Source organism: Squalius cephalus (genome assembly GCF_949319135.1).
Source record: "Squalius cephalus genome assembly, chromosome: 15".
NCBI lineage: Eukaryota > Metazoa > Chordata > Actinopteri > Cypriniformes > Leuciscidae > Squalius > Squalius cephalus.
Window position 1 is genome coordinate 6,642,755 of NC_137136.1, and position 13,763 is coordinate 6,656,517.

The 13,763-nt window shown below is 37.9% G+C and overlaps 1 protein-coding gene across 24 annotated transcripts in view; it reads left to right on the plus strand.

Annotated features, from left to right (window-relative positions):
- The window catches only part of rims2a (regulating synaptic membrane exocytosis 2a), a 190,092-nt gene that overhangs the window by 72,440 nt on the left and 103,889 nt on the right, over positions 1-13,763 (plus strand). For 22 of the 24 annotated variants that reach the window (XM_079893722.1, XM_079893732.1, XM_079893733.1 and 19 more), the window contains one exon: positions 9,002-9,822. In XM_079893722.1, the coding sequence (XP_079749848.1) occupies positions 9,002-9,822 (821 nt within the window). Of the gene's footprint in view, positions 1-3,877; positions 4,164-9,001; positions 9,823-13,763 lie in introns of those variants that run through there. The other 2 variants (XM_079893723.1, XM_079893721.1) reach the window with 1 other exon arrangement.

The window sequence follows — 13,763 nt, forward strand, 5'->3', positions numbered from 1 at the left end:
ACTCAAAACGTTTTGCGAGTGAGCGCAATGTTTCTCTGGGAACGCAAAACGTTTGCGAGAGAACGCAAAAGCATTTACGTATTATTTTTCTTCCCATCTCATAATTTTTTCCCCCACTATCATGTCCCTTTAGGGGCTCCGTACATTCCAAACTTCTGCAACGTCAAAGAGTATAGAAGTAACAAGAGGCGAAACTCAATAGAACGTTCCATTGCAACAAACTCCCCCATGCGCAGAGCTGCAGCTCCGCCATCTTGGACTGAACACAACACAGCTGTCATAGGATTGAACGATACCGGTTCAAATTCAAAAGCGGTTAAATGAACTAAAAAGTAGTTTCTAGTTTTTAATATCTCTAGAGCAGACATCCCATGTCTCCCGGAAGATCCGGGAGTCTCCTGCATATTGATAGCGGCTCCCTGATGCCCGCAAATTAGCTAAAATCACCCGGAATCTAGAGCGAGCGAGCAAGAGCGCGCAGCTCCAAACCGTGTAACGTTAGAGCACACGGCAGAAAGGGTGAGGGAGCGAGATATCAACATATCAACCTAAAATATGGAACACAACTTGTTCAGATTTTTTGCTTTCATTTTCTTGCAGTTCTAAAGTAAAATATATTTTGTAATATATATATTTTATATAAAATATAAATAATTATATTTTTAAATTTGTACATTTTAATAAACTCAAACTTATATAACTTTTTTCTGTTTCACTTTCATAATTTATTTCACTTCAACAATAATCTGACAAATTAAAACAAGACCAAACATAGGTCTAAATTCCAAAGCATTCTTGAATTAACATTACAACCATTTAAGTTTGGATAGTGATTTTCATGTTTATGCGAAAAAAAGGTGACAGTTAAAGGGTTAATTTAGTGATAACAATGAATTAATAAAGCGGTCATTTGCCAGGTTAGGTTTTCATATATCTCTGAAAGTATGCGATTTAAAAAGCCCATTTCGAGTCTTGATAATTTCGACCAAATACATAACATTACTATTAGCAAACTGTTACTGCGGTTATGGGATAGCTTACATTAACGTTACAGCACCTGTTATCGTTGACGTTAGCTCACTTTAAAGTTAATAAAACCTTTTCTACTTTACCTCTCTGGATCTTTGGGGAATCTATGAAATTGCTAGTTGATTGGTTGTACACTGGTAGTTGTTGATGGCAGAACACTGTTTTTTTCTTTGTTTCCAATTATTTCCAGACATAATGTTAATGCTGTACAGTAGTTGTGCTAACGGTAAAGCCGTTGGTTCAGTCCAAAATGGCGGCCGCGCTACCGAAGCGCCACCTAGTGGCTGTTGTCAAAACTGCAACGGAGTTTCGCCTCTTGTTACTTCTATACTCTTTGGCAACGTTGACACCTGGCTGGTGAATATTCATAAATATTGGCCAAACAATTTATTTTGATTTATAAATAATAGCGATTAAGCTTGCCAAAACATTCCACTTATTTGCCTAGTTTATGAGGCAATATACAGTAATTTATGTGGCACATGATAATGAGAATGATGAAAAATACATAAAGCATGAATTCGAAATATGACGCACATTGTTTGGTCTTTATTAAAATAAACTTGTCTCTCTGTGTGTGTGATGCAGATCTGAGCTCTTTGATGGGTCTTTATGGGGAAAGAAGTGCTCTGATGTGGCTCGAGTTGGTCACACTTCACTTCCAAACCTGTTTATTCCCCTCCTGGGCCCAACGAGCAGCGCAGGATGTTAATTGCAGGACTCTGGTGTTGATTGCTTAGCCTGTCGTCTGCAGTTTCCTGTAAAATGCGTTTGGGCTGATCTGTCTGGGCCGCTCCAGCTGACGCCAATAAGCATAATTACACACTGTTTGTCTGAAGAATTACCTTGCTTTAGGGTGTTTGTTGTGGAGTGCCGTGTGTTTCCGCTTTAATTTTTGTGTAAAATCTTATAAAATCCACGTTCCTGGCCTTAATGTTGAATTACCTGTGCACATTATTCAAAATACAAAATTTGTCTTCATGATCTTTTACCAAAATGTTGTGACTTTTTTTCTCCTTTAAAACGACTATCCTTTTTGATTGACGTCATGATTCTCACACAGCTCCACTCTGGTCCGTTAAATTCTCAGTCAATAAAATCAAGTCTTGCCCTAAAAATGTTTTTCTTGTTGAATATCCTGTTTCCCTTAAAAATGTCTGAGGTAAAATGAATTTATAATGTTTCATGTTGACTTAAAAAACCCATTTAATGAAAATCCAGTTACTTTACTTCTCCATCCATTAAAAGTCTTTAAACAACTTAGAACTATTAAGCATGTTTTTGTCCGGCCTGAACTAGCATGTTTCTCGCTGTGTGTTTGTGAGAGTGGAAGGATCTTCTTGGTGAGCTGTGGAAGGGTAGAGCCGTTCCCCAGTTTGCACTGATTCTCCAGCTTTATTCTTCAGGGGTTTGGCCTATTTTACACTCTGCTAGAGCTTCTCGAGAGAAGGTCTGGTTGGCCTGGATGCTGCTGTATGAAAGTATAGAGGGTAAATGTGGCAGGAGCACATGGCTGTCTGCATCATGTTTAGTAGGAGCGAGGGGGGGGCGTTAATGACGTTCGTATCACTGCGGTGCACAGGCTGAACACTGTGCTGTGATACTTCCTGTGTCTGCCTGTTCTGAGACGTTTCACAGTGTGCTGTATATGAGTGCTACCAACTGTTCTACTGGGGTGATTAATAATAATGATGATGATGATAATTATTATTATTATATTATTAGATATGTACTGTAGTTATACTATTATATATATATATATATATATATATATAGTACATCATTATCTGTCATAATAATCATAGATAAACAACCAAATGAACATAGACGAGAACCGACAAGGGATTGAACTGAACAGGCAGTATATATACATGGCAAACATAATATAATAATCTTTAGTAACCACAGAAACAAACAAGGACATAACGGAACATAATTTCAAAATAAAAGACGACAGAATCTAACATTTACATTATGGTAATCCTAATTGTATTTTATTATTATTATTATTATTATTTTACATTGTATATCGTCATCATCTTTTTACTACAGTGGTTCTCTGTGTATTTACTGTGACAATACCATGTTCTTTCTTTCTTTCTTTCTTTCTTTCTTTCTTTCTTTCTTTCTTTCTTTCTTTCTTTCTTTCTTTCTTTCTTTCTTTCTTTCTTTCTTTCTTTCTTTCTTTCTTTCTCATACCATGATAATACCATTGTTTTTGGTACCATTTTTACAATTACTATGGTATGTTAATAGTATAATCATTTAGTACAATAATACAGTATATATCAAAATCCCATGGTATTACTGTCGAGCACCATCACTGTATCATAGCATCCACAGTAAGTTCGCTTCAGCTTAAAGGCTCAATATTGTAGAGCGTCTCTGTTTGTATGTGCTGAGAAACGAAACCATAAACAGAATTAGTTTCTATTCAGATGTTGACATTTTTTAGAACATGTTTGTGTTCTGTACGTCTAAAGCTATTGCATGTTTCAATTTATACTTGTGCAAAGCAGAATTAGATTTACAAAGATAATCGCCCTTGTCTTTAAAAAAATCAGGACGAGAGGGGGAAAAAAAGCACAAATTTATGATTTGTGTGGTTTGAGAGTGCTGTTTTGTTCTGGCACACAGTTACACCAGATTAAATAAAATCCTCTTGCAGGCCGTGGCCAGAATCTCCTCCAATCAGCGACGGGCTGAAGCATGTAATGCTTCCCCTGTCCCAGAGAAACATCTCCATCTCTGCTCATAGGTCATCCATTACAACCTGTTTCAGCCTCGCTCTGGGTCCCCCAGCATGCCTTGCGGCTGCTTATAAGTCTGTGGGCGCTATGATGTCACTGACATCAGGGAGAATGATTAGAGAGAAGGGCATTCGTGAAATTCTTCAGCACATTTTAGTCAACGTTTTGTGGGATTTACTCGACGGCCAGTGAGGGAAGATTTGATTTCTGTGAAAATGTCATCCTGACATCAGAACTGAGAGGATTCTAATGCTACTGAAAGGACTGAAGACTGTTAGTGAGCTGTATTGTTTCCTACACCTGCTTTTCTTCATTTGACGGTTACCGTTTGCAGTATCAGTTTGTGTGGCCTCATTTCAGTAAGGTTGTGGCTAAAGTGCAAAGGTGCGTATAACAATTCTCTGTTTTCTTCCATTTAGATGTAGCTGGGGCCCCAAGGGCCGTAATTTCAGTTGATTGCATTGCATTGTACTCTCACACTCTTGCTCATTATGTTATTTTGCTCTCACTTCACATTAAGGACTAGGTGCTATTTTTAGCCAACATTAAATATATATCTTGATTTTTAGGTATTTGCTCTATTTTCCATCATTTAGGGATGGGGATTTTGATCATTTTGCCCACTCAGATGGACTTCCATTCAAAAGTTTGGGGTCCAAAGGATTTGTTTTTTTGGAGAAAAAAAAAGAACAATAATTATTCACAATTCTCAATTCTGCAGTATTTATCATGCATATATATATATAGCATTCTAGCATTACTATAGCCTAATCATTCATAGGCATCCTTAGGGACATTTTTTTGTGTGTTTTACTAGTATGGTACCACCATAGTATGCTATCTAGTACTTTTTTAGGGGGGAGATGCAAGCATTTTGTGTGGTGTGGTAGATTTCTGCTACTCACCTGACTTAATTTAAACAGTCTCCACTTCGACACCTACAAATTTATACTCTACTGTGCGTCTCCTCTTCGACACCTGCTTCGGGTCGGATAATGTCTGGCCCCTTTTGAACACTATCAATTGGGAATAATGTCTCTTGTGTTCACCTTAAGCACTATCACTTGGTAATGGAAATAAGATCTTTAGTGTTCCACTAAACATCATCACTTGGGAATAGAAGTAAGATCTCTATAGTGTCTAGCCGTGCAGAAATAATCAGACATACTCCAGACAATGCCTTTTGAATATGCTTTAATCACGGCCGTAAGGATCTCCAATTTCAGAGAGAATCCCCTCAACCAAAAGAGCACAACAGTTTTGAATGCATGGCAAAAGGGACATGATTCATTGAATCATTTTTCTTTAATATGATTGGTTCATATGATTCTCTGTTACTAGGTCATGAGGTTAAATATGTAGCTATATTCAGACAGCTGTTTTGTTTCCTCTTTCGTTATATTCAGACACGGTAACTTTGGCCCAAGTGTTGGAGACGTTTTAGTTTTCAAAAACTGGTAAATGTTAATCCTGCAAGAAAAGGGGAATGCTAGTTATGATTATTTAAACATTTCCTTCACAATGGGTATTTTGTTCAGGATTTTTTTTCTGTTAAATAGACTTTGACTGGCCAGACAGAGAAAATACAAAATATGAGAGTGTTTGTTTACTAGTGAAGTGTGAAGGCAGGTTAACTATTGTAGAAAACACCCTGTGTTAGTGTGCTGGATAATCTGTGTCTTTGAGAAATCAGTGTGTGGAGCTTTATCCTAGTTTTACACACTAAACTACAGTTAACATAGGTAAATTACATGTAAGTGGGTCAGTTCACAATGACACTTCTTTTCCTCTAACCGTTCCTGTATCCACACAGCTTTCACACCCAGGAAGAGAGACTACTAGTTAGCCGCAGTGCTAATGCTAAGGATAAAAAATGGCTGTAGGTTAGTGTGCAGATAGGAATAATGCTGTATAATATGTGACCTGTGCAATAGTTTAAATCTGTCCACCTGCATACTAAACAAAGACGTAATGCCCAGCTGTGCTATCATTGCTTTGGATGGGGCAGGTGGCGTTAGCGATTACATGAGCATCTAGCTCTTTTCAGATAGTCATAAACTGGTGTGTGATGTAATGCATTGGCCTGCCAGGTGTGTGTGCTAGTGGAAACTATGAATAGAGTGAAAGTGAATGGAAGCGAATATATAACTCATTTTGACTAATTATGACTAATTTTATTAGCGGAAGCTTAAGCTAATTTAAAGTACATTGTTCAGGTTTATTATGCAATGATGCTGGCTGTATATTATATCATGTATATTAGGTATAAAAAACTGCCGTTTTCCCCCCAGAAACACACACACACACGATCCCAAACACAAACAGATGTCTGCAGTGCTCTGGATTTGTGAATGGTGCACGACTGTGTCAGGCTGCTGTTGAATAATGCAACAGGACACGGCGGCCATAGTAAAACCCCAGAGCAGAGCCCAGGGGACGCGGGAGATACGAGCATTAATCAGTCAGTACATGTACATGCTCAGAAACAGCTCACAGATCTCTCCAGACACTAAAGATCACAGCATCCTGCAGAAAAATTGAGAGAGCTATTATTGAACTGGTTTCCTCGTCACTAGCTAGTGCGCTAGCTTCAAATGCAGATCAGAGGAACGTTCAATATGTTTCAGTTTTGCTGTGATATTTGCAGTACAAAGGAGAAGTTTGTTCAATTTTATTGCTCAGGTGTTATGCTTTCATACCTCAGGAGACTTAATGAATTTCTCTTTGTTTCATTGAAATATCAATCAACATTAGATTTGTTTCCATCCAAAGTTGCGAATTTTACTGGAATATCGGATAAAACATTTTGGAATATCGCATAAAACATTTGCGAATAAAGCTCCGTTTCCATAGAGTTTCTCAAAGAGAATAAAATCGTCACTTCCTGATAAACTGCCGCTAAATATCACTTTGAAAATTGGAAGTTGCGGCAGTAGGAGAAACCACTGTAATAATTTTGTGAATTTTGACAAAAAGCAATGAACGCGTTATCTTGCTTTCTGAGGTGGATACCTGCTGTTTGTCGTGTTCTGGGAGGTTATTTTACCGAACCAATTTGCTCAGGCATTTCAGAATGACCAAATCAGCATTTCAGACGCTGTGCAACTAGTTCGGTCTTCTGTTTGGTCTAATTATGCCGTCCCATCGCAAAGTCACATGTCTTTTTTTGATGCGCACCGAGGAATTTATTCGGTAAATGTGTTTCCATCGTAGTTTAGTTGAGTGCATACGTTTTTTATGTGCATTTTTAGAATTTAAGTGCATTTTGGCATTTCCATCCATGATTTTTTTTATGCAATATCCCAAAATGCTTTTAAAAATAGGTGGATGGAAACATAGCTATTGTCTTTGATGTTTATCCTGAAAAAAGAAACGGATGAGTTGACTATTGACTTACAGTAGCTACAATATAAAATGAATGTGGGTAGTATAGCTCAGGTTATATGATTTGAGAAGAATTTGATGAGAAATGTTTGTTCATGTTGAGATTATTTGTTTTCAAAAGAATTTGATGACAATTGTTTGTTCATATTGAGACTGCTCAGATTCATATGAATGCATGATCAATGATCTGTCCGGAGTTTTACATCATTAGTCCGTGACACGTTCTGTGACTGTGAGCTGCATTTGCAATGCGGGATAGAGATGGTGGCTAGAAAACAAAAACAATCTCTAGCCTTGATTTTCATCATGGCTTCTCTTGAAAAAAAAAAAAAGAAGACGATGTGTGCGGAGCAAATGTGGGGTTGTTGTTCTGCACTCCTATTGGTTTTTGATATGACTGTTGTCTGTGGAGAAGCCACACTACAGGACTGTGCGTCAAATCTGCTGACACTGCCAGATTTTAGTCTGAGGTTTCTGCACTGCTATTGTTTTTTGATATGACTGTTGTCGTTGGAGAAGCCACACTACAGGACTGTGCGTCAAATCTACTGACCTTGCCAGATTTTAGTCTGAGGTAAAATTGTATCGCTGTAGTCATTAATCCACTGTCTGTGAACATGTCAAAATGATGATTAAATACTTCAGATTTTGGCCTGATCAAAGGAATCTTTTAGGATTCACAAAATTAGCAATTTTGCCATATTCAGAGATCTCATTTTTGATGTTTTAAGTGAGAATTGAAGCTTGTTGTGGCAGAAGAGGTGTAATACTTGTTTGTGGGTTAGATGATTAATTGCTAGATCAAAGATTTAGATGTATCAGGTATATTCCTGCCCTTTTAGTGTATATTCCAGCTGCTTCCATGTGATTATCAATGAAATACAACTGCTAAACTCTGTGAAGTCACACAAACATGCAGTAAGGGAAGAGCGGATGCATTGTGGCTTTTCAAGACTCTAAACTTTACTCTTCAATTGCAGTTTTTTCTCTCTCCGTCATCTCTCTGGGCTTCCTGTGAGCCAAAGACTCTTATTCCCTCTGAAAATGAAACTTGTATGCCAGGGACACTGGTGTCATTTGTCTTTTCCGACACATACAGCCAGCACTGCTGTAACCACATTAGCGGCAGGTTATTTGTGTAAACACAGCATGCATTTTAAAATGAGATGTTGCTTTAAAAAAATGTAATTACAGTTAGAGTTTAGATGGTGCTGCTGCTTTATCTGGATTCATACGTGATTTCAGCATCCGATGACACGCATTTACATTTGTAACAGGATTTTAATGCTGACTTTGCAAGTTTGCATATTGTTTCTTATAGTTGGAAGTCTGTGTAATGACTTTAACATCATTGTGAAAGCTTGTTTGCAAACTCTTTTACTTGTGTAATCTGACGTGTTTAAAAATAACAGCATTTTGAACTAGCTGAAATGTAAGATGGGAACTGATTTTTACGTATCAGGAATTAATTGGATGTATTTATAGTGCTTTTTTCAATACACATTGTTTCAAAGCAGCTTTACAGAAAATCATGATGTTAATGCTTATAATATTTTAATATCTCCATGCCTTGTCACATTTAAAAGATTAGAGCTGTGACATAATTTACAAGAAATCAAGCAGTTGAGATATCGCAAGCAGATGCTAAATGAAGTTGTGCTGCTTATTGTTTTTGTGGAAACTGTGATACTCTTTATCACTTTTTATAATAGAAAGTTATGATAGTACACGTTTCATTCTCAGCATTACAAAGGCCATTATGGAGGTGTTTCAACTAGATCTTTATGTTGACCTTTGACATTTTATTAATAACTTCACTTTTTTTTTGTGACCGACAGGAAAAGAAGCCCATCAGCAACCAGGGATCCAAACCAAAAATACGACCAAAGGGAGGATAAGGCGGAGCGTTCGCAGTATGCCCCAGGGGAGGGCGGCATGCCACGATCACCGTCTGACTACGGGGCCGGAGACCGCCAGTGGCGGGGAGGCTACGGTCGCTCCTACGAGGACGCAGAGGTAGCGCGAGGGGCGTACCGTGCTCGGCGGGGCGGCTGGCACTCTCAGGAAGAGTACCCTCCCGAACCCGGCTTCCTGCCCGATGGCCCGCTCCTCAGCGAGCACGAGCTACAGCGCCAGCGGCAGGAGGAGTACCAGAACCGCTACCGCAGCGACCCCAACCTGGCCCGATACCCAGTCAAACCACAACCTTACGAGGAGCAGATGCGCATGCATGCCGAGGTCTCGCGCTTCAGACACGAACGCCGCCACAGCGATGTCTCCCTGGCGTACACTGAGATGGAGGAGCCCCTTGGGCCCCTGCGAGGTCCCCACTACTCACCGGGTCCCGGACAAACCCACTGGAGGTCCAACCACAGTCCCCCCAATGTGGACTCCCTTCACAGGCAGCAGCTGCTGGATCCCGCCTCGGCCGTGCGGAAGAGTAAACGAGAGAAGATGGACAGCATGCTGCGGAATGACTCGCTCAGTTCCGACCAATCAGAGTCCGTCAGGCCGCCGCCGCCCAAACCTCACAAGACCAAGAGGGGCGGAAAAATGAGGCAGGTGTCGCTGAGCAGCTCCGAGGAGGAATTGGCCACAACACCCGAGTACACCAGCTGTGAGGACGTGGAGATCGAGAGTGAGTCTGTGAGCGAGAAAGGTAATGCAGCTGTTTATAAATCATATATATTTATAAATATAAGCTACCATTCAAAAGTTTGGGGTTCGTAAGATTTTTTTAATTTTTTATGCTTATCAAGGCTGAATTTATTTGATTAAAAATACAGTAAAAGCAGTAATATTTTGAAATATTTTTAGAATTTAAAATAGCTGTTTTATATTTGAATATATTTTAAAATGTAATTTATTTATGTGAAGACAAAGCTGAATTTTCAGCATCACTACTCCAGTCTTCAGTGTCACATGATCCTTTGGAAATCATTCTGATATGCTGATTTGCTACTCAAGAAACATTTCTTATTATTATCATATTGTCATATTTTTGTGGAAATGGTGATAATTTTTTTTCAGGATTCGTTGATTAATAGAAAGTTCAAAATAAAGCATTAATTTAAAATTTAAACCTTTACTGTCTTTAAGGCATCCTTTCTGAATACAAGTATTCATTAAAAAAATCTTACCACAAACTTTTGAACTAGTGAATGTTTATGCAATGAAGGTCTAATGCTAATAGATTAAAGCTGTTGCTAATATTAGAGTTTTATTTACATGTAAGTAATTAAATTAAGAATACTTTTAGAATATTATTTAATATGCTGATAACCTTTGATTGATGCTGATGTTTCACAGTGTGTGTATGTGAATGGCCAGTGTGTGTGTGTGTGTGTGTGGTCAGGGAGTATGAGGAGAGATGTGTGTCAAGAGGAGTCATTGTGTCCGTCAGTGTTGGAGAAGCTTTAAAACTGCTATTTAAAGTAATTCAATTACAGTCAAATTACTAAAAAGGTAGTTAGCTACAATAGAAGCTACGATAAAAAAGTAGTTAACTGCAATGAAGTCAAAAACATAATGCTGAAAAGCAGTGCTTATCTAAATATTTAGCTATAAAAAAGACATAAAAAGGACATGAATCAGTGAATCGCTTCATTTTGAACTGGTTCATTTACATGAACTGTCCAAAGGAACCAATTTACTGGAATAAATTGGATACCCACACAATTCAGGAAAAAGTTTTTGATTATTTCCTCAGCTGCTGGAAAATCACTTGACGTTAGTTACTCTCCAACTCTGGTGTCCATTTACAGTATGACTTGTGTGTATTGCTTTCTATCTCTGTATGTTTGTAAGTGTGTATTGTTTTCTCTCTGTTGTCCTCCTAGTGACAGATATTCCTTGGTCTTGGTTCCTTCAGATCAGATGTAATGGATTATGTTACATAACAGAGGAATAGAGTGGAAAAGAAAGAGTCAGAGATAAGGAAAGAGAGAGATGAGATTATTGTGTAGTCTCGTAAATATTAATATTAGAAGTGCACTTATTTATCCACTTTAGAAGTTTCACGCCTAAAGAAATAAGTAGTATGCTTGAGAAATGTTACATTTTTCTTGAAAAAAATAAAGCCAAAAATGTTCCCACCAAATACCTTACTGTAAGCATTTATATATTACAACAGTATGTTGCACTGCACTTAATGTATGCTGATTTAAATTAATGAATGCATTGTGATAATGAGAAAATGTGCTTAGGTGTCCAAAAAATAATGTAAAATGCACACGCTCCTTTTTCCAACAGTGAAGTAAACAAATCAAGTGCACCTTTTTTTAGTTACGATTTTGGGTTAGTTGTGGGCAAGAATACATTGTGACAAGATTGGTGTAAAAAAAAATTATCCGAAAAGGTGGACGAGTTGAAAGAAATATTGATTACAAATGTATTTTAGTTCTGAAACGTAAATTATTATACTCAGTTTTATGTTATTATGCATATTAAAATATCAAGTTATTAGCTTAGCAACGTGTCCTGCTAATTAATTGCGTCTCCCATGCACTTTATTTACTGCGTAGACAACAAACAGGAAGGTTTTTGAGATGTGTGGCAGGACGGAGAATTGCAGTAAGAACTCATTCTGAGCCACTTATATAAGCATCCTAGGGACAAAACCCAGCGTACAGTTGTACATTATTGATGTTCCGCTCTTCCAGGTTTCACAGCCACACTTCTAACCAGAGGAGTGGAGTAACGCTCTCTCTGAAGGTCAGGTGGGTTTTAGGGAGGAGGGGAGAGCACATCAGGCCAGATAAGACTGCCTTTCCCGTCAGCTTTATCGCACATGAGAGCCGAGCTCAGTGGAGATACTGCACAGGGATAGTAGCGTTTCTGCATGATTACAAATCCACAATCGGCCATTCTACTTGATTTCATCATTGTGCTATTGGTTCAGTTGGTTTATACACAAACATTTTCTTCACTTTAGAGGGATAGTTTACCCAAAGATGATAATTCTTCATTTAAGTCATCATTTAATCACTCTCTAGTTGTTCCAAACCTGTATAAATTTCTTTCTTCTGCTGAACACAGAACACGATATTTTGAAGAATGTTGGTAGCCAGACAGTTGACGGACCCCATTGATTTCCGTAGTATACTATGGAGTATCCTCTTTTAAATATCTTCTTTTGTGTTCAGTAGAATACAGAAACTCATAGAGGTTTGGAACAACTTGAGGGTGGGTAAATTTTCTGTTTGAGACAGAATTTTCATTTTTGGGTGAACTATCCCTTTAAGGTGTGTGCATTTAAAAAAAAAATTAAAATACTTTCTTCTGCTAGTTCAGACAACTATAATTAGATATATTTTCCAGAAAAGTTTAAACACTGGTGCTTTCAAAACATTGTTCTGTTTGTTTGATCAGCCCGGCATAGCAAGAGTGGCTCAGCCAATGGTGTGAGTTTAGGGTAGGGCTACCTGTTTGTTTGACCAATAGCAGATAGGCTGAATGTAATTTGCAATTTTGTTATGTGATGCTAGTGGAGCAGAAATTGGTATGAAACAAAATCAGAGATGGTCACTCTTATTATTGGGAGATATGAGGGTCCGTGTCTCTACCTTTGGAGAAAGCGTAACCACTAACTTGGATCACGTGTGCCTTGCAATTCTTACAACAGAATTTTCATTTTTGGGTGAACTATCCCTTTAAGGTGTGTGCATTTAAAAAAAAAATTAAAATACTTTCTTCTGCTAGTTCAGACAACTATAATTAGATATATTTTCCAGAAAAGTTTAAACACTGGTGCTTTCAAAACATTGTTCTGTTTGTTTGATCAGCCCGGCATAGCAAGAGTGGCTCAGCCAATGGTGTGAGTTTAGGGTAGGGCTACCTGTTTGTTTGACCAATAGCAGATAGGCTGAATGTAATTTGCAATTTTGTTATGTGATGCTAGTGGAGCAGAAATTGGTATGAAACAAAATCAGAGATGGTCACTCTTATTATTGGGAGATATGAGGGTCCGTGTCTCTACCTTTGGAGAAAGCGTAACCACTAACTTGGATCACGTGTGCCTTGAAAACCAATCACATTACAGCCTTGACGTCATTGAGTTTCTTTCAAAGTTGTGCGACAGTCAATCACTGTTTGCGGATACTATAGAAATGAATGAGAAGTGTTGTAATCTGAATCCTACCTGTCGCGCAATGGTCAGTGACTTCTCTTATAAAACAGCATTTTTTTTTTGGTGTAAACTCAAAAATAGTTCAATCCAAAATGAAAGTTTAAGGGCAAACATGTTGAAGATAAGCTGATAGGCTGGCAATTCATTAAATGATAAGCTGTTTTCCCACAAAAGCAGTTTTTTCATCGTAGTGAAGCCTCTCCATTGACATACACAATTGGTTTGTTTTTATATAATAATAAATATAATAAAATGTATATATTTCACCACTAGTGGCATCAGTTGCACAAAAATATTCTCTACCTTTCAAAAGATTGAGGTATTTTTTTTAGAACTTTAATATTTTTATTCGGCAAGGATGCATTAAATTGATCTAAAGTGGCAGTAAAGACATTTATAATGTTCCAAAATATTTCCATTTCAAATAAATGCTGTTATTTTAAACTTTCTATTCATCAAAGAATCTTGAAAAA